Source organism: Xiphophorus couchianus, chromosome 22 (assembly GCF_001444195.1).
Source record: "Xiphophorus couchianus chromosome 22, X_couchianus-1.0, whole genome shotgun sequence".
NCBI classification, from domain to species: domain Eukaryota; kingdom Metazoa; phylum Chordata; class Actinopteri; order Cyprinodontiformes; family Poeciliidae; genus Xiphophorus; species Xiphophorus couchianus.
This window is the reverse complement of record NC_040249.1, coordinates 5,586,343-5,612,395: the sequence shown is the minus strand read 5'-3', so window position 1 is coordinate 5,612,395 and position 26,053 is coordinate 5,586,343. Positions and strand designations below refer to the sequence as shown.

The 26,053-nt window shown below is 39.8% G+C and overlaps 1 protein-coding gene across 1 annotated transcript in view; it reads left to right on the top strand.

Annotated features, from left to right (window-relative positions):
* Positions 1–26,053, top strand: part of arid5b (AT-rich interaction domain 5B) — a 106,287-nt gene that overhangs the window by 38,365 nt on the left and 41,869 nt on the right. The window contains exon 4 of the mRNA XM_028006646.1: positions 7,086–7,316. Within this exon, the coding sequence (XP_027862447.1) occupies positions 7,086–7,316 (231 nt within the window). The remainder of the gene's footprint in view (positions 1–7,085; positions 7,317–26,053) is intronic.

Sequence of the window (26,053 nt, the reverse complement as noted above, 5' to 3'; positions counted from 1 at the left end):
TAATAGATTTTTATTCACCCCTACCGGGGGTTGGAATAAGCGTGGAGGTGCTTTAATTGGTTTAATGGGTCAGGTCAGTTTTTAGACACTAAACTGCAAAGCTCAGTGTTGTATTTAATGGTGAAAGTCTTTATTTAACACTTAGTAGAGAAGAAAACATGACCACGGAGATTTGGGATTAGAAATCAAGATTTGCCATGAATAATAAATAATAATAATTAAAAAAAAATTTTGCCTTTTAGAGAAATATGCAAATGTGGAAAATCAGAATGGGCCATAAAGTTTTCATGCAAAGGGTCAAGCGTAGCGGTAATATTAATTAAAACAGTTTCGGTTAATATTAGCAGTATTAGCAGTCAAGAAACTAAAGTTGGGTTTTATAGTGAAGCAGAGTAATGGAGGCATGGAAGTAAATTTATTGTTATAGACAGAGTGATTTATAGATTTTGTAGATTAATAAAAATATCACACTTGTGCAATGTAATAGTGGGAGTTTCATCAACTTGGGCAGGCAATTCTAGTAATTAAAAAACGTTAGTAACAACCTGTAACTGAAGTACGACGAGGCCAAAAGGAGGCTCTTCAAAACAACGCAGTATGTTTACTCTGAGTTTAAACAATAATCAGTCAAATCCGTGAAATGCACGCCTCATTTTTCTGTTTCTTTATCTCCACTGCTTTTCACTTTGTAGTGTTGGCTTTCTGTTGTAACCGCCTCAAGCTGAGATAACCTTGATGACAAGCTGTCATCAGAGTTATGCTTTAGGCAGCTGCAGAATAACAAGTTATGTTGGAGTGAGAAATAAACCTGAGTGACTCTTATTACTGTAATGTGCTTGAAAATGAGTATATTTTATTGAAACCATATAGACTGTATAAAAAAGACACATGTTTTACTCTCTCACTCTCTAACATTGAATCAGACTAAAAGTTTATTGTTTTGTGTCAGACAGGATTACCAAGAAAGGCTTTTTGCACTGGTGCCCCGGTCCAGCAAAAGAGTTAGATGCACCCAAAAGTTTTGGTATATTCAACACTGAAGGTTTACAGTAAAAAAAAAAAAAAAAAACTGTCCATCTTTATATTGCAAGGCGATATAAAGGTAATATTGCTTTGCAAATCACGATAGTTAATTACGCCGATGGAATATTTGGGCCATAGTTGGAAAAAAAAGACAAGAATAAAGTAATAATTCTCATAACGTTATTCTCATATTATTTTGTCTTTATTCTAGAAATGTTATTTTATTTATTTTTTAGTATTATGGTCCTTATACTGCGTCATGGCACTAAATTCAAAGGCATACGAACTTCTGCTCTTGACACCACTTTGTTATAAATGTAAATTCTGTTGCGACACCTCCAGGCGCTGCAACCATCTTCTGATGTCTATTTATTTCTCATTTTGTACTATTCATTTCTTTATCTTTGTATATTATGAATATACACATAACCTGCATCTTAACTCGAGTCGAGCAGATCTCAATCTCGTAATCTGTTGATGACAATGACAAATAAATCTTATCTTATCTTATCTTATCATAAATTACACCGCTTAGTTCCTTGTTTTGGAGAAATTTGTAAAAAAAAATATACCTCACTCATTTACTCAGGCATTTACCGCCTGGAAGTAATTTTGGCCATCCTGGAAACCAGGAATTTTTACAAATTTCATGTCAGGTAGTGAGAAGACAAAAAAACCAATGTGTCTTTTTAAAATGGTTAATGTAAATATCTGCTTTCATCTGCACATTTCCATGTAATTGGCTGATGATTTTTCGCCCAGCTTGACGTGCGGTAGCGTTTATTTAGAGGTGCAGAGGCCGAGTGGGCCTCACGTCGGCTGTCCTATGGAGCATGTTATGACCCTGACATTGTTGTAGTTTATGAGGTCAGGAGCTTTACAGCATGTTCTGAAAATAGTCTGCCACACCACTGCTGTTTGATCAACATGCCACGCTTACCTCTACAACATCGCAGGTAGACGGGTCTGAAAAGAAAAGGAAAGAGGTCCAGAGGGAGAAATCAGATTTCATAATGCTCTGCAGTAAAACTCCCTCACCCCAAACAATCAGAAAGCTTCTCACCGTTAACATTGTGTTTTATTTTGAACCGTTGTGCCGCAGGAACAATAGGACTTTGTAAAGTGTACACACACACATACACACACTCGGCGTACATTACACGCACAGATACCCACATGCTGACATGCATACTTTACCAACGCCTTTGTACCGTTATTAATGCCCTGTGGCACACTCTCCAAATTGAATCTAATCAAGTGAAATGCTGTGAGGGTCCTCGGGAGAAAGAGCAGGTCTGTCGGTGACCGCTTACAATAAAATCCGTGACATTTGGAAACAAAGCCCGCTCTATACCTCTGAGCTGTAATTGCGTATGACAAATGCTGCAATCTCGAATAAACGTGTCGTCCGCGGTGTGAGTTGGACGTGTATCTGTGCAAGGAGGCGCGTGCTGATTCATCTGTGGCACCTCCGCGGCTCAAGGTGTCTGCACACGTGTGTGTCTCTGTGTGATGGTTGAATGGTTTTAATCGTTCTTTTTGAAGTGGTCTTCATACTGGGGCACAGTGGAACTAATTACACTTATTGTTGGGAATGCAGCTGCTGTAAATATGCTGTGAACGGCGTCCCTCCTGTCCTTTTTCCCGCTGCACATTTCAGTGATTTTTATGAGCCTCAGGGACCAAGAATGGGTGGGGGGGAAAAAAATACTGTTTTCATATCTGTTAACGTGCCGTGTCTTTAAGGGGGAAAAAAGCAAAGCAGAAACTTGCTGATTAGCCACCCCTGAAAAATTAAGGTACCATGAGAAACACTCCTGAATGTCATGTCTAGGAGCTTTGTAAAAGCAGACAGTGTTGTGAATAAATTATGTAAAATTGCACTTCAAACTGCCCGACTCTGCTTCATCAACTGTTGAACTATGCAGTCGACTTTGTACGGCAACGAAATATTACGACTTTCGGAGAGAACAAGATTCAGAGTGTGAGTTTAGTTGAATGAAACCGCATGTTGGAGGGCTCATATGAACTCTCTGTGCTGTAGTGTCCTTTCTTGTGATGCCTTGCTTTACTGCCCTGTTATTACAACGGGACAAGTATTGAGTCATATTACTGAGTCCGGTTTTATGTGCACAACAGAGACTGTCTGCTTTACATTTGTTTAGTAAGTAAGACTAAAGGAGTGTGTTTGAGTTGTTGACTCCAGTAAGTGTGAGAGCAGTGGCCCAGGAGGAAAGATGCAGTCTGGTGTTAGTTAACTGTCTCACCTTTTTCATTATATATCTGCATTGGTATGCGTTATAAAAGCCACTACGACCCTAATATTTTAATTATTATTAATTTGTTTCCCAGCTATTAATCAGTGTTTTTGTTTTCTTTATTTTTGATAGTCATAGTATTTATTTATTAGACTTATATTAATAGTCTATTCATTATATTCATAATAGTGACAACATATATCATAAGCTTAACATTATATTCATTTTTAAATGTCTTTGTACATAAAACACAGACGAACAAAACCTCAAGCTTTGGGTTTTGCTTGACGTTTTTAGGTTTTAGCAGCTGAAAAATAAATCTAAATATTAATGTAAACCTTCTGCCTAGCAGAGACGTCTCTGTATAGACGTGTGAATCAAGGGAATCTTTAAAAGGGAGTCAGCTGTGTGTTTGTGGCTTTCTAAAAAGGCCACAAAGACACGGCACGTTTTGTTTATTAGTTTGGACTAGAGCAAGAAATATACAACACACCTACTAAATTTACTCATAGTTCTCACGTAAACGTACTTATTGTGCAGAATATTTCATCTGTTTGCTGGTCTGTCCTCCGTAGAGCAGCACTACGAGTATCCAAAGTTAGCATTAGCTATCTGATGAGCCAGGCTGCCTGCTCCAAGCATTCATAGACTTCATTGATACCAGGCCCGTGCCAAGCATTACACACTGCTGCCCTTTTCTGGTGTTATATAATGTACTACTGAGGTATCAGGTGGTCGAGTCAGTAAGGACCAAATCAAAAGCTTCAGATGGGAAAGGAAGAGCGGATGCTCGAGATTTATGTGGTTCACCTCAAGTTTGTTAGCGTCTGAATTAAGGAACGGCTCAGCTTAGAGGTAGATTTATTCACAGTCCTCAGCTGTTTGGACTGGAAACTTTTATCATCCCGGTTTTTATTTCCACTCCGTTTCAACTTCACATTTTGCTTTAGTAAGAACTTTAAGCTCTCTATTAAAACAGCTAAGCCTTGCTAACAGATTCATAGCTTTTGTCAGGAAGAAATCACTTCTAGCAGCATCATCTCTACAGATGGAGAAAACTTTGCTCACTCTTTAACCGTCTCAAAAGCCTTTTAAACTATAGGAAAGATCTGATGAAAAATGGTCATGGTTATAAAAACCGTAACTTTAAAAATCTTGATGTACCCTAACAGGCATTTATGACTTATTTTATTCATTCTGATTATATATCTGCAAACTCAGAAGGTCAGGAATAACGGGCCACAAAAAACATCTTAATATTTATTAACTGATGAAACTCAGAAGATTTGACCAGAATGCTCTATTTGGAGAAAAATACCGCCTCGTTTTCAATCAATAAGTAGAAATACACAAATGTATTTATGATGAAATTCAGTGTTTACTTGCTTCCAAAAAATATGTCTTTTGGCAGCACGAAACATATGCCAGAAAATAATGAAGTCATGTGCAATTTATAACATTTCTCTCATGCTAGCGATGTCTTATGCTAATAAATACTGTATATTTCAACAACTGAGTTGCTAAATACTAGAGCCTCAACACCCACAGTCCCTTTGCTTTTACGCCAAGATGTTGAAGTTATAATTTTCGGAGTGAAAAGTTCATCAATACACCATATGTAAAATAACTAAACCAGCTTTTCCTTCCTGTCTCTGCTGTTTCAAATCGCATGACTTTCCTGGAGCAACATGAGACATCTCTCCATCTCGCTTTTATCTCATACGTTTCAACGCAGAATAATAAACTCCCACTTGCAAGTCTTTAACTTCATGGTATTTTTATTAGGCAGGGAATGGCAGCCCGTCAGGTGGACCACCACTTTGGCCCAGTCTGAAATATCTAAACAGCTATTTTGATGGACTGCTCGCAAATTTTATACACAATTATGCCTCCCAGGGGATGAGCTGTGAAAACTGTCATGATCCCTTCGTCTCTGCGCTCGGCTTTATGGCCAAATACCTGGAAAATTTAATAACGCTCCCCATCAGGCTCAGCTGCTCTTCGCATTTAGTCCTTTTTAGGAAATTTCAGCAACCTAACACCAGCAGACGGACTCATCTACGCTCCATTTTAGTCCTGTCATTGTGACTGTGCCTCTGTGCCCCTGGTGTAACATTAACAGTTTGTCCATCAGATTATTTTTCTTAGCATTTATGAAGGTTTATCTCATCAGACCAGGATGTTCTGCCCAGTCAAGTAAACAACAACATTTCTTTTGCCAGTAAGTGGCTACACCTGATCGGATATTAGTCACACAGACATGTCAGGGGAATATTAGTCTAATTACAAACCAGTAATGGAGTTGGAGGAAATAAAGAAGAAGAAAAAAACAAATGGAGGTCAGGTGGTTCTAACAGAAGCACAACCGTCAGAGATAAACAGTGAGGGTTGATTATAGAGCTAGATGTGTGCAGTCAATGTTTGATTTTTTTTACTGCAGTTGGTCAGTAATCAACGAACACACACTCACACGCCGTGTTTGCACACACCCACTCACACCTGCCCTGTCTAAACTGCTCCCAGGATTTCCCACCATAAATTATCTTGTTGCTAAACTGGTCGAGCAAAATAGCAGCTCTCCTAGATCTGTTTTCACATTCCTCCCGCTGTAAAAAAAAAAAAAAAAAGCCCTGCATGTCGTCATGCGCTGCAAACATGCACCGAGACGACAAAATGCAGATTTTCTGTTTATTTGTGGCACACATGACGAGGCATGCTCTGGGCCTGCGAGGAAAGGATGTGAAACTTTCGAGAGAGTTATTTGAAGTCGCAATGAAACGGCGTTTAAAAAAAACAAGCGTCTCACTTCCTGAACGTGACTCGAAATAGTTGTGTGCGTAAAATAAGATAAGGTCGTCAGAAATCAAGCTAGGGCGCGTCGTCGATCTAAACAGAAAATAAAATAAACTTTCCAGGAATCACTGACAGTATTTTTGTTTTGTTTTGAACCATCAATCTGTCCGTGTCTTCAATAAAAGTCATTACTTTTTTAAGGTTGTCAAACTGGCAGCATAACAGCAGTGGATATATCACCAGTAGCCAACTGGTGATCTATAAGGGCGACTGAAGCAATAAAAGCTAAAGGGAGATGGAGGAATAAATGTGTCCTGTAAAATTAAGTGCTGCTCTCTACAAAATCTGGCTAGAACACTTAAAGAAATGTGTTTCCTATTTCTCTGCTGCACATTCCCAGCACAGGCATTGAACTTTGAGGTGTTTTTATTGGTATTCTAAAAATATTGATGGTCTTAGTTCACCTTAACTAACAGGTTTGCGTTTATCATCCGGCCCACCACGCCCTGTTTAATAACTCTTGTTAAAAAACCATGAGGACTTAAACTCCCTTTAATTAAGAATGTATGTATTAACACTAAAGTGATTACTTTGAATTTCATCATGAATATATTCTTGTATTTGTGCTTATTTATTTATGGTATTAAGTAGCTAATATATTTATGATAATACAAATTCAGCAAATATTATTGCAGGTTATTGCAGGTGTTTGTAGTAATAAAGTACTTATTTAGTAGTTCATTTTTTCTCATTGTATTTATTATATACATATTATTCGTGTTCATTTGTGTAATACTTAATTTTTTGTTTTATTTTTGTTTTGTTTACCTAGTTTGATGACTTCCAGTGTGTTTTTGTTTATTTTCATGTTTTTAACGTCAGCGGGTCTCTTTGTGTTACATTTGTTTGAGAAGTTGTCTAAATATAAAGTTTGCCAGACTGAGTGAGCTACATGTGGGATCTCTGCAAACTTTTTAATAATTTGCTCTTTTCCTGTGTGTGTGTTTTTAGGCCAAGAAGAGGATGGACGGAAAGTGTTAGTCCTCAGTTACTCCCAGTACTGTCGCTACCGCTCCGTTCTGGCTCGGCTCAGAGAGCAGCCGTCCTCGCTGTTCATCGATCACACGGTGCTGGCGCTGGGCGGTATTCCTGCGCTGGGCGGCAGCACGAGAATCCTGTACTGTCGCGACACCTTCGAACACCCCACCCTGCTTCAGAATGAGAGCATCTGCGACGAGTTTGGTGAGTTTGGCAGAGGGACGAAAGGTCGACGCGTTACGTCACCTGCGACAACACCGCTTTGTGGAAGTCAAGCTTTCGATTGGCTGCCTGTTTTTTTGTTTTTGAAATGTCAGAATCATTTTTTTTTCCCCCTTCATCTGTAGCAACAATATTTTAGTCTCAAGAATTATTTTTGACACATTGTTGACCTCAAACTTTCAAGTATGGCTACCCACACCCATACTGAGGCTGCTTCAACTAGGAAATCGATGATTCAGGGAGACTATTGATTCAGTGTGTGGATGATTTAAGGGGGGGAAGAAAAAGTACCCGAGTGCAATAATAACAGTAAAAATCCCTGTCTTGCAAATAATAACTGTGTCTATATAAGGAAAACAAGACACCGCCCATCTTATTGCTTTCTGACAGGGTTTTTCCAAGTTTATAAAAGGAAGTGCTTTAAATTCTCCCAGTGTTTGAGTCACTTTCTGACTCTGGCTGAATGCTGCATGTTTACAAAACACATGCAGAGTGTTAAGTTGGAAAGAAATGAACTCATTAGACCATTATGAATGTTTCTCATTCCTGGCTACAATATCTGCCATCAGGAGTGGATTATTGGCTCAAACGTCGTGCTGCAAATTACAGCCGTTGTTTAAATTCCTAAGCAAACCTTCACTTCTAAGAATCGTCAGAAATGTTTTCAATGGAAGTGGCTGCTGATTTCCATGTATTTAAATTGGAACTAATTCCAGTGTAAATTTAAACAATTTTTGAAAAATTTCACCAAAGCGGGCAGAGAAAAGAGTCGCTGAGCGGCGTGGCCAAGTGTGGGGTTGAGCACAGGTGTTGAGTAGAAGCACTGGTGCCAGCTTAGTGACTTTGTCGCTATTTTCAACGACTTTTCAAACCCCTTGAGCAGCTTTTTAAAAAACACGCCTATCGACAAATCTACAGATTTTTTTTTTTTTATTGGAAACTTTTGCAACGACGCCTGAAAACGGCAGTCACTCTGTAGTTACTGTCCTGAGCAAGAAGCAAAGCCTTCCCGCTCCCTGCTCAGTAGTCAGGGGGGCGTGAGTCTGAGTGGGATGGTTTTATACCTGAATCCTGCACTGTGATCGACCAAGCTGTAACGTTGGTAACCCGTAGGAAAATTCAACTGCAGCACTCACTGCTACACCCAAAGAGGGCAGCACAAAGACAGTTTTAGGTCACTTATTGAAAAATTAAACGAGTTTACATGAAAATGTCGCAGTTTGCACAGAAGCAAAAATAGCAACCTTAAAGACCAGTTTATGCAATTTATCTACAGGAAAAAAAGTTGATTTGAGATTTAGTTACTCTTTAATTTAAAAAAATTATAAATACAATAATTAGTGTTTGACAGATATTTTTAAATTAATCAGCTCCTCGTCTGACTAGCTGCAAAACTAGTTGAATGTGATTCAGTGGTAACTTTTGATTTACACAAATAGTTCTGTTTTTTAACTTACTAGTCAAATAACTAAATTCAAACGTGCATTGTATTTATATTTCTTCAATCGAAGACAAAACACAATGTTTGTTTATGTTTGTTGGAAGATTTTATTGTGAGATCTGAACTGTGAGAGGTGCTTATATCTACGTAAAGCATGATTGTCATTGCAATATGAGGGTTTGCAATGCTGTAACTGCAAAAGACGGCGTTGTTTCAGCATTTGGTGGACTGTTGCATTTCAAATGACAGGCATCATGGGTAATGGGAAGAATTTGGCAATGAGTGAGCATTTTGTTCTCGAAGTTGATGGGAAAATGATGAAGTGTAAAGATTTTAATGGGCTTGACAAAGTTAAATTATGATGGCACATGAATGAGTCTGAGCATGTCCAGAACGGTCGCTTTGAGGTGTTCCTGGTCCAGCCCCTCCCTCTGCCTTCGCCCCCAATCAATAAACAGGCTGGAAATTAAGAGAGCAGAAAAAACATGCATTGGTGTCCCGCACAAAGCATGTAACCTAGTGTCCTTATTGTCAGCGCGTCTCCCCGGGGCGCCAACCCCCCCACCGACTGCACTGACTACATCCATAAAATAAACTTGCTCAGGCCACAGAGAGAAGTTGCTTTTTGTATCTGCGGCCCCTTTCTGACGCCCCCTGGGGACAAATGAAAAACTGCCCCTGGCAGAGGTCACTATCTATCAGGAGTGGTCAGACAAAGCAGCGGCGGTGAGCCGAGGCTCATTGATGCACGTGGGAATTGAAGGCTGGTCCGTTTGGTCTAGCAGATGACCCACCGTAGCACAAACTGCTTAGTTGATGACGGTTCAGAGAGAAACTAATGCTGGTCATATTGTCATGACTGATCAGAGTGTGTGGCCAGGTGGAGCTGGCTTGTCCTTGATGCAGGTGTGAAGAACAGGGAGCAAGCAGGCAGGCGGAGGGGAGGAGCCTAATGTGAAGGAAGCTGACTCACAAAGAGCAAAATATATGAACAACTGAGACACAAAACACAAGGGAATGAGCTGAAAGGGCAACATCTCAGCTCAAACAAACAAACAAGGAAATAATCAAGATGTATAGAACAAAACTAAAACCCAAACACCCCAGAATTGTGACAGTATCTCTGAAAAACTGCAGCCCGGATAAAAATGTTGAGGTAAAGCAGAGTAGAGTTGCACTGGTGAACATGGATGCTGCTCATTTGCCCACCTCACCTTGTAAGAAGTCTATTTAAACCGGTGAGCTCACCTATTAGTGGGCATGAATAGTTTTATGGCTTACAGAAAGGCAAAGGGGAAATTAGATCCAGAGCTCTTAAATAGCTGTTGACACGTCAGTCCAGTATTATGTCTGCAGTTCAAATAAGGCAAAGAGAAAGGAGTGAGATATAACTATGTTTCTGCTTCATTTTAGCTGTTTAAAATTTAAAGATATTGGCCTCATGAATTATAAATACCACCAAATATAGAGATCTTAATTTGTCACAACATGACCGTGAAACTAGTTGCTTGGTTTCCAAAAATAAAAATAAAAAATCCTCCATAGAATATTCTTGTTTAAAGCGGAGATGATGCATTCCTGTGATTTCTGTGTTGACCAACTCCGCTTCTGCTGTTTTCCAAATAAATGAAAGCAAAACATGCTTTTGATCTTTTAGCATTTCGATAATTACGACTAAGCGAAGGTTCGGCTTGGCTTCTTGGATTATTTATTTATTTATTTATTTATTTTCCTTTAAAATTTTTCCAGAGGAGTTGTTCCTGTTTACGAACACCGGCGGCTGCTGCTGGAACACACTCCTCAGTCACACCTTTGAAAAGCATTTTGTGGCTCCGCCGAGGAGTTGTGAAACGCTGGAACGCGTTTGTCTGTCATTCATTCCCCACCGCTCCAGAATCCACGCGTTTTATTAAGCTCAAGCTAAAACAAAGGACTAATGTGACTCATCTCTCTCTCTCTCTCTAGCTGTATATTTCCTGTGCCTGGTAGCTCAGCAGGCATCAGTGTGACATTCACTGTAATGGCTCCTCTGGTCAAAAGTCATTGTTTTTCTTTTTCCTGTAAATTTGCCACGAGGTAATTGCATTTTAAGAGCGCAGCAGAGGTGAGACCAGAAGGGAAAACGGTTTTAGGCAAAGGAAAATAAGTTATGAATAGCAACGCTAACATCCTGTGGCTGCTGTTGCTCATTCGCTTGGCTCAATGATGCCATTCCTCTGAGTCACATTTAAGCTAAAGGTTTATTTTCATAGCCGAAGGGGATTCTGCTTTTTCTCCTTGCTGAGGCAGCCAGGATCTCTAATGTTCTTCACATGAAGGTTTACTCGGCTCTGAGCTGGCTTTTTTTTATTTCTGCTGGAATTGCTGCTCGGAGACTTGATTGTGATTTGTTTTAAAACAGCAGAGCTAAGTAATTTACATCACTCTGGCAGGTGAATAAGGCCTCCGGGGCGTCTTACTTACAGGCACAAACACACATGAATGTTCAGTCATGGCTGCTGAGTAGTTACTCTGCTATTTAAGGCCTCTATTTAAAAAAAAAAGAAGAAATTGGTTAGATCCACCTTTATTAGAATAAACACCAGCACCAGTAGCAACAACAGGCAGTTGGGAAATATTTAAAGCAATAGTGAGATTTCTTCTGGTTTTGCTCTTTACTGATTACTTTTTAAGTTTTTCAAAAGTCAAATTTTAACATCAAACAAAGATAATCTGAGTATATATAAAAAGCAGTTTTCAAATAATGATATTGCTGAAAAATAATCTATTCAGTCCAACCAGGCCTTGTGATGAATCAGTCCTATTTGGTCCACTCCACTTTGCAGAATAGATTTTGGAGTTTGAAGGGCGCCTTTAACAGCATACTTCAGTTTCTCAGTCTGATTTAGATCCAGACTTTGACTAGGCCACTCCAAAGTATTCAGTAATTTTTTTTTCCAGCCATTCAGAGGTGGAATCGCTGCGCCGTTTGAAGACGGTAGGAGTAAGTCCGGTCAGTTCTGTGGCAAATAAAATTTAAAGATATTGGCCTCGTAGATCATAAATACAACCAAATATAGAAATCTTATTTTGTCACTAAATGGGGAAACGATCAAGAAACAAGTTGCTTGGTTTAAAAAAAAAAAAAACTAAACAGTTTGGTGGTTGGGTACCTTCGTTAAATGATGTTCTTTGTTCCTTCTTCCCGACTCGTCGTTGCTCTCCTATGCTTCCTGGCTGTAGGTCACTGGCCTCTCGTTGGAAGGTTCACCCTCTTCCATGTTGGCTCCATTTCTGGATAATGGCTCTCGCTGTGGTTCTCCAGAGTCCTACAGCCCCAGAAATGGTTTTGGGGCCGTTTCCAGACTGATGGATGTCAATGATTTTGCTTTCCATCTGTTCATGAATGCCTTTGACGTGTCGCTTTATGCGACCTTCCTTCATCTTGTCAGTCAGGTTCCAGTGAGGTAATTTCTTGATTGTACCGGGTCAGCAGGCAGTAATCCAACCCGGGTGTGGCAGGTCAAACCGAACATAAATAACACATGAGGTAACCAAAGTTAACTCACGGTTTAACAGGGGGCAATAAATGAAATAATTTGAGGACTGCATTTTTCCTTTGTTACTCAAGTTATCTTTGCTATTAAAATTGTATGATCTGAAACATTAAACGTGACTTAAAATACAAAAGCAGATCAAACCTGTCGGGGGGGTAGTACTTTTTTTTTTTTTTTTTTACAGCAGTCTAAAATCTGATTTAATGTTGATCTTACAGTTATTCTGAGCTTTTGGATTCAGTCAGATCTGTGCTGGCAGCTGTAATGGCCATCCATCTTCGACAGACTTAGTTATAAAAGTGTCAGGTTACCTTAGGAGCTCCAGAAAAGGAGGATCAGACATAAAAAGCAGCATTTCTGCGTGTCAGCAGAGCCAGTGTTCTGTATTGTGGAAAACTTAGCCGACAGATTAAAAGCCTAGTTGTGAAATCCGGTTTTGATTCTTGACACAGCAGTCCAGCTCGGCTGAAATCTGTTGAGATCATCAGGGGCTCGCTTGCCGGCCTCTCTTTTCTTTATGACTTCTTGTGCTTGTTTTATTCTAAGCCTCTGGTGTCACCGGCGTCCTTTCCCTCGGACCAACTTTGAGCAAAACTGCTTTTGCATCAAGTCCTGTGATCCATATTCATGTACAGCATCGCCTGTCACCCCGCAGCAGTCGCTTGCCTCACGGGGAATGACACAGTTTTTGTTTATAATTATCACGCATTCTCTGCCAAACGTGGATTGATTATGCCCTTGCTACTTTGTGTCCTCGATTTCCTTTCTTTGCCAGCAGGAATGAAATATTACGGCGGTGCTAAACGTCTAACGAGAGATATATAAATTGTGTTTTTACAACAGCATGGTTACAAATATTTTTTCACGTATTGCATTCTCGCTGACAAGCGGAATGAAAATCAATCTCTTATATAAACCTAAGAATAACAAAGGTGTGACATACTGCACTGTAATAATATTGGTGTTGCTGAGGCTCTCTGCAGTGATAAAAGCCAGAAATAGTTTTTGAGTGGGCCAGAGCCTTGCGGTGCTGAATGACTGAATGATCACAACATTCATTTTTTTGTTAAAAGCTGCACGTTGAGAATTACTCACATTAATTTGGCAGGGAGTCGGTGCTGCAAATATGCCTGAAACATATGTAAACGCAGCCCGGCACTTTTAAACATAAAGCCGATGACTTTATATTTAGGCAAGCTGTTAAGGGGGGGATATTATTTTCTCTTTTTTTTCTTTTTTTCTGATTTCCTCCACTCACCTCCACGCTGTCAGAAACCTAATACCGCTTGTTCATACTGTTTAAAATAACAGTGTTTTCAAAGTTACTGAGGTAATCATGTTGGAGGAAAAGTTACCCCTCCTCCTTCGCTCTCACGCTCTTCTGTGTTCTTAAAGGGTCAGTTCAAGACTGTCGATGTAAGGTTATTTTGAAAAATGTATAAGCTTTACCTGCTGTATACAGCTGCACTGACGTCTTCACTTGGCATAAACAATGACTAGTTGATCCTGGTGACTGAAGCTAACAGCTTGCTAGAGCAGGGCTAAGACCAGAAGTGCACTTTTAAAACTTTGTCACGACAGAAAAGAATGCTATTTTTAGAACTAGTTCATTGATGTTCCATATCAGATTTGGCATGGAGGCAGGAGGAAGTTTTCCTTTTTGGAAGCATGAAGAAATGAATTATATTTCCTACAACATAAAGTCTTGTCACATCTTTAAAGAAAGTCACCCTGGATTAAGTCCCATTCTGGACTGTGTGTGGGTGTGTGTGTGTATATTGCTAAGGATGGTTGAGTATTCAACTTCTGGATTGACATTAACAGTCTCACTTGTGAATGATATTTCACAAATGTGTGTAAGTTAATAATAAGCCAGATAAATCTGAAAATCTAAAAGCTCCACTTTTAGTTTCAAGCTTCCAGCATGCTGAGGTGAGGGACGCATCACCACAGCAAAAATAATTTCATTTTTTAGCTTTTACTGCAGTATTTCAGTTCCACTTGTGTCGATTATGTAACAGTGGAGCATTGGTGCAGAATGCATGACATTTAGAGCTGTAATGTGGATTATGCTGAAACTATCATTGTGTTTAAAAACTCTAGCAGCCTGGTTGAAGTGGTGTTCAACTTGTGTAAGCTAGTGTCAAACGCTTAGCAAATATTCCTTTGATTTTGTATTTTCCTGCACAATTGAAATAAAAGGCACACATGGAGTAGTTGAACAGGGATAAAAAGTCTAAAATACAAGGAAAATGGCTTAAAAGCTTAAAGGTTCACTGTTTTATTGATTTTTACATTTTCTCACTTTTCTATTAGGCAGTCAATAGCCTAATCACAAACCCACAAAGAATAGTCCTTCTCTGAGCTGCTTCTGGTCATTCATGAACAACAATCAAGCTGCCGGTATTTAAACCCACATGTAAACCCAAGTCGGCATCGTGGAAAACACGGGCGAGCAGAGCGTCACTCCTCACACTGCATGCAGTTCTGTACATAAAGAGTGTGTTATTTCACCTTCTCTAGAGGATTAATACATTAGTTGTATTCTAGAAAAAACACCAAAGATACTTTTTGTTCCCTTTTAGGGAAAATTACTTTCTACATGTCATCACATCCCACAGATATCCAGAAATGTTTAAGTATTAAGCCCCACTACCACTGATAGAAGTAGCCCATTGGCTGAAGCCTGGCTCCATGCACGCAAGCACAACCTGTCTAATGTGTGTTAATGGCGACTAATGATGTGCATGAAATATAGCTCCACCGCAATCCCAGTGTGTTTTAGTCTTAAATCCTCCAGCTCACTGGCAGCACAGGTAGCCTGCAGCCGCTACGTCCTCCCTAAAACTGCAAAATTGCTTTTTATCCGTTGGCCACCGTGGGCGCTGTGAATGACTCGGCTGGCATGACAGAGACACCTTGACTTCCTGACATTAATGTAACAAGAAACGCTCGGCATGTTGAGTTCTGAGTATGTGTGTTATGCAGGAAGATGTATAACACGTCTGCCTGCATTTCCAGAGTAAATAATTCTCAACCTCTGTTTAACCCCCTATGAAATTGCAACGGTTGTTTAAAGGCGTTTATAAAGATTGGAGATGTTTAGGATGAAAGAAGTCTGCTTTGGTCTATGCACCTATGGGACAAGCTATTAGCTTCAGGCTCCACAGCCAGCTGGTCTCTGTTTGTGCTAAATGAAGACACAATGAGAGTTATACTGCGAGGAAAATATTGAAACCTAAACAGAACCCAGAACTTTTCCCAGAAGATGTCATTTCTTTATATATCACGCTTTACGTAGTGTGCTTTGCTTTGAAACAGATAGAAATGTATTGCGCAGTCATACCTGCTAATTCTGTCAAGAAGAATGAGAAATAAAAAGGAGTTAATTGCTCTGTTACAGTAGCGCGCTCCAGATGCAAACAGAAATTTGCAGCCCATTTTAATGCCGCTCTGTTTACATGGATGCTTGTGCACATCTGTGGCTTAATTTAGACTGGCTGAATGTGTATTTGTGAGAGTGTTAAAAAAGAAAAAAAAAAAGATAAAGGTCTCTTGTATGTCATCTGACTGAAACTGATACCAAGATGTGATGCAGAAGAGGAGAAATGAGGAAAAGAAACGCGTAGAAGCAGCAGATGTGTTAAAATCTCAAGCCTGTGTTGGTGGAGATAACATCTTGCCAGCTTGATTGGGTTGGGTCACCGGATGATCATACAGCATGAGGTCATTGTTTCCACAACTTGAAGCACTCTTCCCCAGTGCTCTTTAAACAAGAAATCTGATTAGAGGAAATATGCATATGCCAGTGTCGTCTCGTGACAGGCCCGTCTGTTAATGCAATAGGCAAATTGCTTGCTAAGCTCATGTTTTCTCATCTCCTGTGCAGATTTGTGTTAACCAACAGCCCATGAATATTTCATTGTCCATATGCTGTGCAGTGCAGAGGCTACGGAGGGAGGATTTTAGAGGAGAAAAGAGCACACGCTGTGACTGTACGGTTACATTTTGTAATCAGGGCATAAATACAGGCCGATCATCTGCTGTAGGATCATTTCATGCACACATAGCATTACGGTGCCTTTAAAATAACTTTTGATGTGCTGCACTTTCAGTTCCTACACAAAAAAATCTGACAAACTTGGCCCTGTTCACTTTCTCTGTCATTGCCCTGATGTGTGTGGAGGCAGAATCGATGCCACAGTGCTGTTTTAACCAAAGGCACTTGGCTTCAGGAACATTAGCATGGCTGCTGGGTTGAAAAAAAGCACAATCCTTCTGCTTATCCTCCCATTACATCATCACCAACTCCACAGCTCTGAATCTATTGCTTTATGATGGTTCCTTTATCTATTTTTACTGAACAGCACTGAGCCTCTCATTATAGCCAAGCATCATTTCAGAGACCTGAACAAAGGTTTCTTGCTGATCAGTGGTAGTCGACCAAAAGACAATGAAAATATGTATAGATTTAGTCAAGATAATGTATCAGATTAGGTTGCTACTTGCATGCCAATACTAAGTTTCAGTTTTTCCACTCTAAAATTGCCACTAAGTTTGGCTGTCAGAGCAGATAGCCTAACTAATTAACCAGCTTATTATTCTAGTGTTACTGCGTTTCCTATTACAATGACTATAGTTCATTTCATTAGGTTTACTTTAATGCTATGGCTAAAGGTAGCATGTGCCTAAATCAAAACATCAACTTCAACACTGATAACATTATCATAGCCATGCTATATGTGATATAATTTTTGCAGCAGTGATAATATAAAATAACTAGATTATTATTTTATTAACAGCCAATGTCTAAAAGCAGCGATATGGAAGAGGTAAAACGAAAAAAAATTAAAGCCTTCAGTAGATCTACCTATATTTTCTGAGGGGTTAAATATCAACAGTACTATAAAACTGTTAACATGCTCTAATCCTTCATTCACTCTTTGTCGTTTCACTCGAGTGTATAAATCACTTTTCACCAGCGTAAAAACCAACTACATGCAGGTGATCCAACACAGTGAAACGTTCAGTCACCATTTTATTGTCATGCTGTCATCACATGTTATTGCAGCTGTGAGTAGTGACGGCTTCTCCCTGTGGCTGCTTTTATTGAAACGCCAACATTCAAAGATTTCAGAGTCGCCTGCCAAACAGGAAGTGCTTTAAATCATTTCCAGTATTTTATTGTTTTTTGTTGTGTTTTTTTCTCAGAATTGTTTGCGGTCGTTTGTGATATTCATACAAAGACGGTTTGAGTGTTTTTAAATGCATCGCCGAAGAATGATGTCAAACTGGCTCCTGCGTGCCACTTCACTGCCACCAGACGACAAACATTAATAACGCGGCCGATACTTGAGATGAGCTACTTTGACCCGTTTTTCAAGTTTATTATTAGACTTACAGGTAAACGCAAAACACAGCATGGGAAAGTTGCACCTTTATCAAATCCGGAAAAAAAAAATATAAACCGTCTGCTGCAGATGTTACTGCAGACTTTCTTCTCAAAAGGCCAGCTTGACCTCATACATAATGCTTCAATGGTGATTTCATTAATAAACCTGTCAAACATTCAAGAACAAATGTTCACAAGGGTATTTTTTAAAATCAAACAAGCCTTACATGTCAAATAATAAAAAGTTTTTTTCTTTTAAAAAAAATCTGATGTGAATTGTAATGCAAGTCCTGGAACGTCCATAATAAACTTTACAGAACGGCGTGTTGCAACCTGGAGCGAGCCGGTCTGAGTCATCTGTGTAACAGTAAACGCTGTTTACAAAGTGCGCCTCTGGCAGTCAGACTGGCGTAGAGACACCTCATGAATGCAGCTTAGCCTTTCTGCAGGTAGGGGCCTGCTGCATGTCGTTCCTGAAAAGAGCTTGTGTAACTTTAAGTGACGTCAAAAGTCCTTGTTGTGCTGCTCCAGCACAATGGAAGCAGCGCTGGGAGAATTACGCCGTGTGTACAGGCTGTGATTGATGCTCCCAGTTTCCTATTGTTTCTTTGCAAAGGAATGTTGTGACAGCCTTGGCGAGCTGCGTCGGCTTACAGAGCTGCTTAGTTTTGTCTTTAAATATTTTGGCTATTTCTTTGTGTGGTGGCACAAATTAAAAAAGAAGAAGAAGAAAAAAAAAGAAAGCAGCTTTTATTTGTGAAAATGGAAATGAACTTCTTAAATTCACCAAATTGGGTTGTAAACATGAAAACACTGAACAGAAAGATAAAAGTAACCACTGGCCTATTTTATGAGGAGAAAAGCGATTATTTATAATCACCACGGCTTAGTGCTGTGTACCTTTTCAACATGATAAAGTCTCTATGATTGGGCTCATTGGCTGACTCAATCCCATCAAGTGTAACTAGAGCGTGATCTATTAGAATACATATGTTTTATTGATGTATGGGCTCCGTGTTTATCCTGGCATTCATTTATTTATAGGTCGATGCTGTGATTTTTTTTTTCCCTCCAGTAATGAATAGGCTAAGCCTTGAAGCTTATCCACTGCTCTCTTTCATCTCACCCTCCCTTTTTCCTCCCTTACTCCCTCCCTCTCTCTCCTTCTCTCTCTCTCTCTCTCCCTCTTCCTCCAAAAAGCCAAATTGAAATACTGTATTTTTTTTTAGCGCTACAGTCCCACATAGTTGTTGCAGCAGTCTGTCAGTACAAATGATGTGGAAGCGTTTGAAGGTTATCCCGTTTTTAGCAAATCCTCCACATTATGTAACTGTGACTCTGTTTTACATGTGGCATATGCTTGTGTATGTGGGACAGTCCCACATAGCAAGTGTGTGTGTGTGTGTGTGCTCTTAGCATTTCTTTGCAAAATAGGATTTGTTTTTTAATTTCCTCTCCCGGAACAAAAGCCATTAAAAGCTCCTCGCCAGCGTTTTCACCTCATTGTGTGGCTGCTTTATTTTTATCCCAGCTGTTAAATAGCATTGTAAATTATTACGGTTTAAAACAGAAACATGGAGCATTTCTGGACTGCTGCCAGCTCTAAAGTGTTGTTGTTGGTTTTTTTTTTTTCCTTTCTTTTTCTTCCATTCCTCGTATAATTACGAGGAATTATCCACTCTGCGAGAGAGATAAATGCCGGGTGATATTATTCAGTTTGTCAGGGTCAGAGGTGATTGCATTCCTCAGCGAAACTGGGTTAAGATTAAACATGTCTCAAATGTGATGCGTGTTAATAAGTGCTTAACAGGCGGCGGCGCTACCATCATGAGGCGATCACATGAGGTGGGCAGAACAAAGAGGAGAGAGAGGTTTTTAGAAAGAAAGCAGACGTCTGAAGGAGCGACTTTTGCCTCATTTCGGCTGTAAATTAAACTCGTAAAGCGTAATTTTCTAATAACTCAGACTGACTTCGTGAGTTTGCGCCGTGTGCTAAAAGTACACACTTTTTGGCCCCTCCTCCCGAAGAAACGCACACTCCGGGTGAATCCGATGAGAACGATTTCATAATCCATCGCAATAATAAACTTCTTTGAACTGTTTAATTGGCTCTTCCTGGAACGACACGGCTCCGCTTCATGTGATCTGATGAAAGAGTAATGCTGCTGCTCCCCCGGGGGGGGCGTGTGCACAACGGCGCACAAATAACAAATGAAGAACACTGGTCTTTTTTTCCCCCTCTTTTGTTTCCAGATGGTTGCCTTAATAAGGCAGGAAAATTCATATTGCACATATGCATCATCCCACTTTCCACAAAACCGTTTTCTTGTTTAAAAGCCGGCTGTGTGCATCCATTTTTTTTTTTTCTTTCAGCGAATTGTTTTTAAGTGAAAATAATTCTGGGAAGGGTAATGGATTAAGGTCACATGGAAATTGATTGTTATCTCAAAGCGCCGTTGTCAGCGGAAACATCTCTGGAAACGTTCCAGAAACATTCCTAGTGTCCAATTCTGTGAAAAGAACCGCTGCTGCGAATTGGGCTTTAAGGGAAGTGGAGATCATTGATTCAAATACATGCAAAAGTAAAGGAACATGGCAGGTTATGCAAAAAAAAAAAACACTGTGGAAAAAAAGGAGAAAGAAATATGTAAAACTGGACCTGACAAAGTCATGACGGCTGGGGAGAACGTCCTCTTTACTCGGCTGAGGAATATTAACGGCGACAGGCTGAATGGAGGGTCTGTGTACGTAAGGCCACAGAAATGAGCTCATTACTGGCGAATGCATTATGTATGTGCACACACAGACACATTTATCTTTTTATATCACTTTATTCCATCATACATATCCGTCTGCTAATTATTATCCTCCGTTTTTCCCTTCTTCTTCTTCTTTTTTGTTGTTGGCAAGAGACACCTAACACACAGGAGCGGCTTATTTTGTCAGGCGCTAAATAAAAATATGAGTGAGTATTTTAACGTCCTGGTAAACACACACATTTGCTGCTATGTGGCGGTTGTCTCCATGGCAGCGGCAGCCGGAGCGTGCCAGGCCGAGCGCCTCGCTGACAGTTTCTCCTGATGATGATTGATAATTACTACCTGACTTGTTGTCCCCGTCTCTGCAAACATATGGCGGGAGCTGCCCTCAGTCATATATCTGCCAAAATGTTCCCTTTTCTGATAATAGCTTTTTAATATTGCGTTTTGTTGTGCATGAACTCCAATTGTGCACTCACTCACACACACACAACATGCTAAACCCCACCCCTTTGTAATTACATTTGCCGCTGCTCACATAGTTATTATGGAGAGGAAAGAGAAATTGAGAGGAGAAACAGGAGAGAGCCAAAAAACATGCCGAGGGAGGGAGAGCAGGGAGAGAGAATTGATTTCTCTTTGAATAGAGGTGAGTAGATTTAGTGCTGCTGGGTTGAAATTTGACAAATTATCATGATTAACTCAAAGCAAGTATATTTTTCAAGCAGCGTTCAGAATCTCAAAGCAGACCTGCATAAAACACCTTGTTTAAGGTTTCATGATCCTATATCTAATATAACTTTCCATCAGTATGTAGTACACACCAGCCACTTCATTAGGCTCACCTCCACCTTTTTGCCTTCAGAAGTGCCTGAAATCGTCACAGCAAAGGTTCAGCAAGGTGTCAGAAACGATCCTGAGGTTTTGGTCAGTGTTTCTATGATAGTGTCCCACATGGCTGCAGATTCGTCAGCTGTATCTCAACGCTGGGACTCTTTCAATCCCAAATGTGCTCCGTTGGTGAACTCATTCTCATGTTCAAGAAACTAGTTTGAGATAAGATGAGCTTTTTGAAAGATGGCTTCTTCATACCATGCTGGAAGAAGCCGTCATAGGATGGTTACACTGTGGCCATTGGTCAGCACAGAGAGGTTGTTTTTTTGTTAATGTAATGTAAGCACAGATCCCTTGTACCATCACCTGTTGATGTGAGCCGAGACGAAGCAATGCTTTCAAATTCTGACCCAACCAAATTCTGAAATCAAGAGTTATTATGTCACATTCAAAGTCTCTTGTATCTCCTTTCCTCTCCTTTCTATATCGCCATCTTCCCCATTTTGATGGCGGGCTTTTTTTCTCCGCACATAGATGCATTCTGTCGCTGCCTTGCGATTGGCTGATTCGCTGTTTCCGTTAACAACCAACTCTACAGATGTACCTAATAAAGTGGCCTGTGATTTTAGACAACAGTGGCTCACAACGGGCACATCGCTTCATAGACTGCGTGTTACGTAATATGCTGTCAGGCACGACAAACATACAAGCTTACAAATTCAGAACTACACAATGCGGCGCAATATTTACACTTTAAATAGATGTCTGAGTATGAATAATATTTAAATATTTCACACCAGCGACTGGTGTTTCTTGTTCCTCTTTTACAAAAGGTTCAAAGCTACAGCCGCCATATAATTCACTCCATGATCATCTGATAGTAGTGAGATTGGTGGGCTAGGCCATAAAGCGGCAACTAGAGCAATACATCCCAAATCCATGCAGGCGTCTCTCCACGCAGCCATTTTGCAAGCATAAAAGCTTATATTTAGCTGCTCTTGAAGGCATTCTTGTTATATTCACAGAGGCCATAAAGGAAGACATCAATCCATAAGCATGATTTATCTACTGCGCGCCATCAGCCGAGGCATTATTATTATTATACAGACCCTCGGTGGTGGATTCTATTACGTGCACACTGCAACCTCAGACTAAAGCAGTAGACCTGATCAGCATTTTAAAGCTCAGATTAACTCCATCGAATCAATATTCCTGTTTGCTGCACACTGAAGTTAGATCTGCATATAGGACATAATTAAGACGTCCAAAGTGAGAGACAAAAAGATCTGACTCTAAAACTTCTAAAGGCTATTGCTGTTTTGTGTGTGAAGCCATAAGAGTTGCTGTCATTCTTTTATTTACTTATTTTTCTCTTTGTCCGTCCAAGTGCTTTTTTAGCCTGCCTGACCTCTGCTTTCAGGCAGGAGAATATCCTCCCACTTGTTGTGTGCCTCGGCATCTGCGAGCTAATCAAACGAATTCATAAGAGCGTCTTAACTTTACACGTCTGTAGTTCGCGTCGTTCACCTGCAAGCAGCCGGAAGCCGAAGTCACTTCTAATGACGAGCGATCGAGGCCTGCCACAGGCTACACGGCAACAGACAGGCCCTGTGAAGGAGATAATGATGCACACACACTCCGCTGTCAGTCAGCCGGGCTGAAGGGAATCGTCTTTGAGGGGGGAATAAAAACAGACCGGAGCCGATACAATGCGAGCATTTGTACAGGAAATGATGGGTTCGGGAAATAGAGTGGAACAGGATGTCATAGTTGTTGCAAATGAGGAGACGAGGAAATGGTGAGAGTCTAAAAGAGCCCACAAAAATCTCATGCATTATCATTTTTGCAGAGTCAGGGTATGTTTATTTTATACAGTGAACACAGCTTAGAGAGAGCACATCAAATGGAATATGCTTACTTGTTCCTGCAGAAAACAGAAAATCTATCTATCTATCTATCTATCTATCTATCTATCTATCTATCTATCTATCTATCTATCTATCTATCTATCTATCTATCTATCTATCTATCTATCTATCTATCTATCTATCTATCTATCTATCTATCTATCTATCTATCTATCTAGTTTTAATGGTGACAATTATTCTGGGTTGCAAAACTCCAAAAGTCGCTTTTCTATTCGATTTGAGCACTAGGCAGACAAAGCAACTTCCAGCATTTAATGCATCCGACGTTTTCCTGGAAGAATCACTATTGGACTTGGTGTACAATAAGTGTGACCCAGATTGAATGCTGATATAGCCTCATCTGTGCGAACACAGGAAGCTGTTTTTATCCTTCCAGGACATGTGGCACGTTCAGGCTCTTTCTGCTGCTTCTCTAAAAACAGCTACCGCAATTTCACCGTGTAATTTTGCTATTCGCACATCAACAAGGAAAACTTCAATTCAGCTGCAGTGGGTCACAGAAATATGAAAAAATGAGTTATGTACAAAAATTACTAATAATTGGTTTATCGTTTTTGTGTGTGTGTGTGTGTGCGTGTGATTTGGGCGAAGTTGCTCTTTCTAAAGGCAGAAGATGAGTCAGTCGGGGTGCTGTGCAGATAAAAAGAAAGGCCTGTTTGCAAGAAGCTATTGAGGACCTGTGGATGAGTTGGCTGCACCTCAGGGGATTGTTGTTAGACCTCTTTTAGCAACAAGCCCCACTAATCCCTTCCTTTTTACTCAGACACGTGTTCGAACAGGCTTTTATTACGGCAAATTTTCTTCGCCTGTAATCAGAAAACACAATAAGGGAGCTGCTCAGTTGTTTTTTAAATCAAACTCTATTTTAGAGACAAGTTTTTAAATTCTAAGTCATGTCGAGGTTGCTTAACTGCCTGCTATTGGTTAATAACAGTGCATATCAATTATAAGCCCGGGGGAGCAGTCCATATGGCGATGGATATATTCGCCATCATTAGATTGAGAGTAGCTCTAAGGGACTGCTGCATGAAAATCTGTTCCTGTGTTGCAATCGGGCGAAAATAAATATGTCAGTACCATTGATGTGAAATCCCATCTGAGGTTGTGACTCGGTCCTTGCTGCGAATTGTTTTCCAATTTAATCAGTGGTAATCTTGGTCTCTGTGTTTATGTGAAATTAATTAACACTTGTATCATCTATCAAGCTACGAAGGATTTGATGATTAATAATGAAAGAAGAAAATGTGCCCACGCTCACTGTGGGCACATTGTGTAATTTTTGGTTGATTGCGTGGATAGAGCAGCTTGAAGCATGACTGTATTGTTGTGTTTTCTGCTGTCAGTGTGTCTTAAATTACTATTTGCTGGAATTTGCGTCCCATGCATGGACAAAGAAACAGTATGCACACCCACATTGATTTGTTGTAACGTGTGAAAGGTGACAATGGCCGTCTTTATGAACAAAAATGATAAAGGAACTGACTCATTTTTGACCCAAAAGAAAGTGAAATGTATAGCGTAGGTGTTGCTTAGAGATTGGGGTGGCTTACAATATCTGCTCTGTAGAAATGGTTTCATCTACATAGAAACCACTTCAGGCATGGAAAAAAAATTGATTCATTCGTCATAAAGCAAAACTTGACTAAAACTAACAGTGTTTCGTGGTATTTAAATGTGTCGTACCATGAAACAGTGTTATCACTCAGGATGAAGGATTGCTTTAAAGTTTATGAGTCAAGGCACTTAACTGGGCTCCGTAGCTTTTTACCAGTTGGGATTATAAATTGAATTTGAAGGCATTTTACAAGAACATGGACAAATTTGGGGTTTATGTAATTAAATTAGAAGCCATGCATATGATTGGATTGGCTTAGTTATATTCGTCCTGTCTACGAATCTGGTCCGTTTGACTTGTAATGTTCATCATATACAACAAGTTATATGAAATAAACTTGTTTTATATGCCGTTGGTTGTTTCACCCTTTTGTGCTTTAGCAGTTTTGGACATTTCATAACTCGACCTTTTTGGAATACGAATAGCTCTGTCTACTTGTCTACATCAGAACAATGTTTCATATTCGTTTTGACAGCTGATGATGTAAAGTAAATCTCTATATTTGACTTAAATTTTACAGCGATGAAATGTGGCCACATGACTCCAGTAGTAATATGCACCATCATTAAGATTTATCAGGTTTTGATCAGGGGAACAAACGTTTCATTTGACTAAAAGTTAACTGGTCCAAATGGAAACACATAAAGTTTTCAGACAATACTATAAGGTAAATGTATGAATGAAATTCTACCTTTTTAATGAACATTTATCTCTATTTCTCCTGAAAATACCTAACAACAATGAACATTTAACCTATTTTCATGGTTTTAGCACACTGGTATCAGAATGGTATTGAAATGGGTGGAACTGAAATTTGTGCAGTTGAGCCCCAAATTATTTACACCTCTGGCACATGTAAGTGTAAAGAAATTATTTAATCAGACCAACAAATAAAATTACTATTATGTAGTGATTCTGGTGGAGAATTTGTTGAGGGAGCTAGAGATTAGGGTGATGGCAAGGAGGCCTACCAACCTCTTAGACTTTGAGCTAATCATCAAAGATAAATTGTCAAAATACCAGCGGAAACATGCAAAAAGTTCATCAGCAATTCCAAAAAGGGTTTTTATGCATTAATGGCAATAAATACTTTTCCTTAAATTATAAAGAAAGGCTTACAAATGAAAGAATTGAGCCGGTGCTGTTGTGAGTTGCTGCTCTGTAAACAAAGCGACTGTGATCATTCAGGGATTGTCCTTCCTGCTGCTACAGTC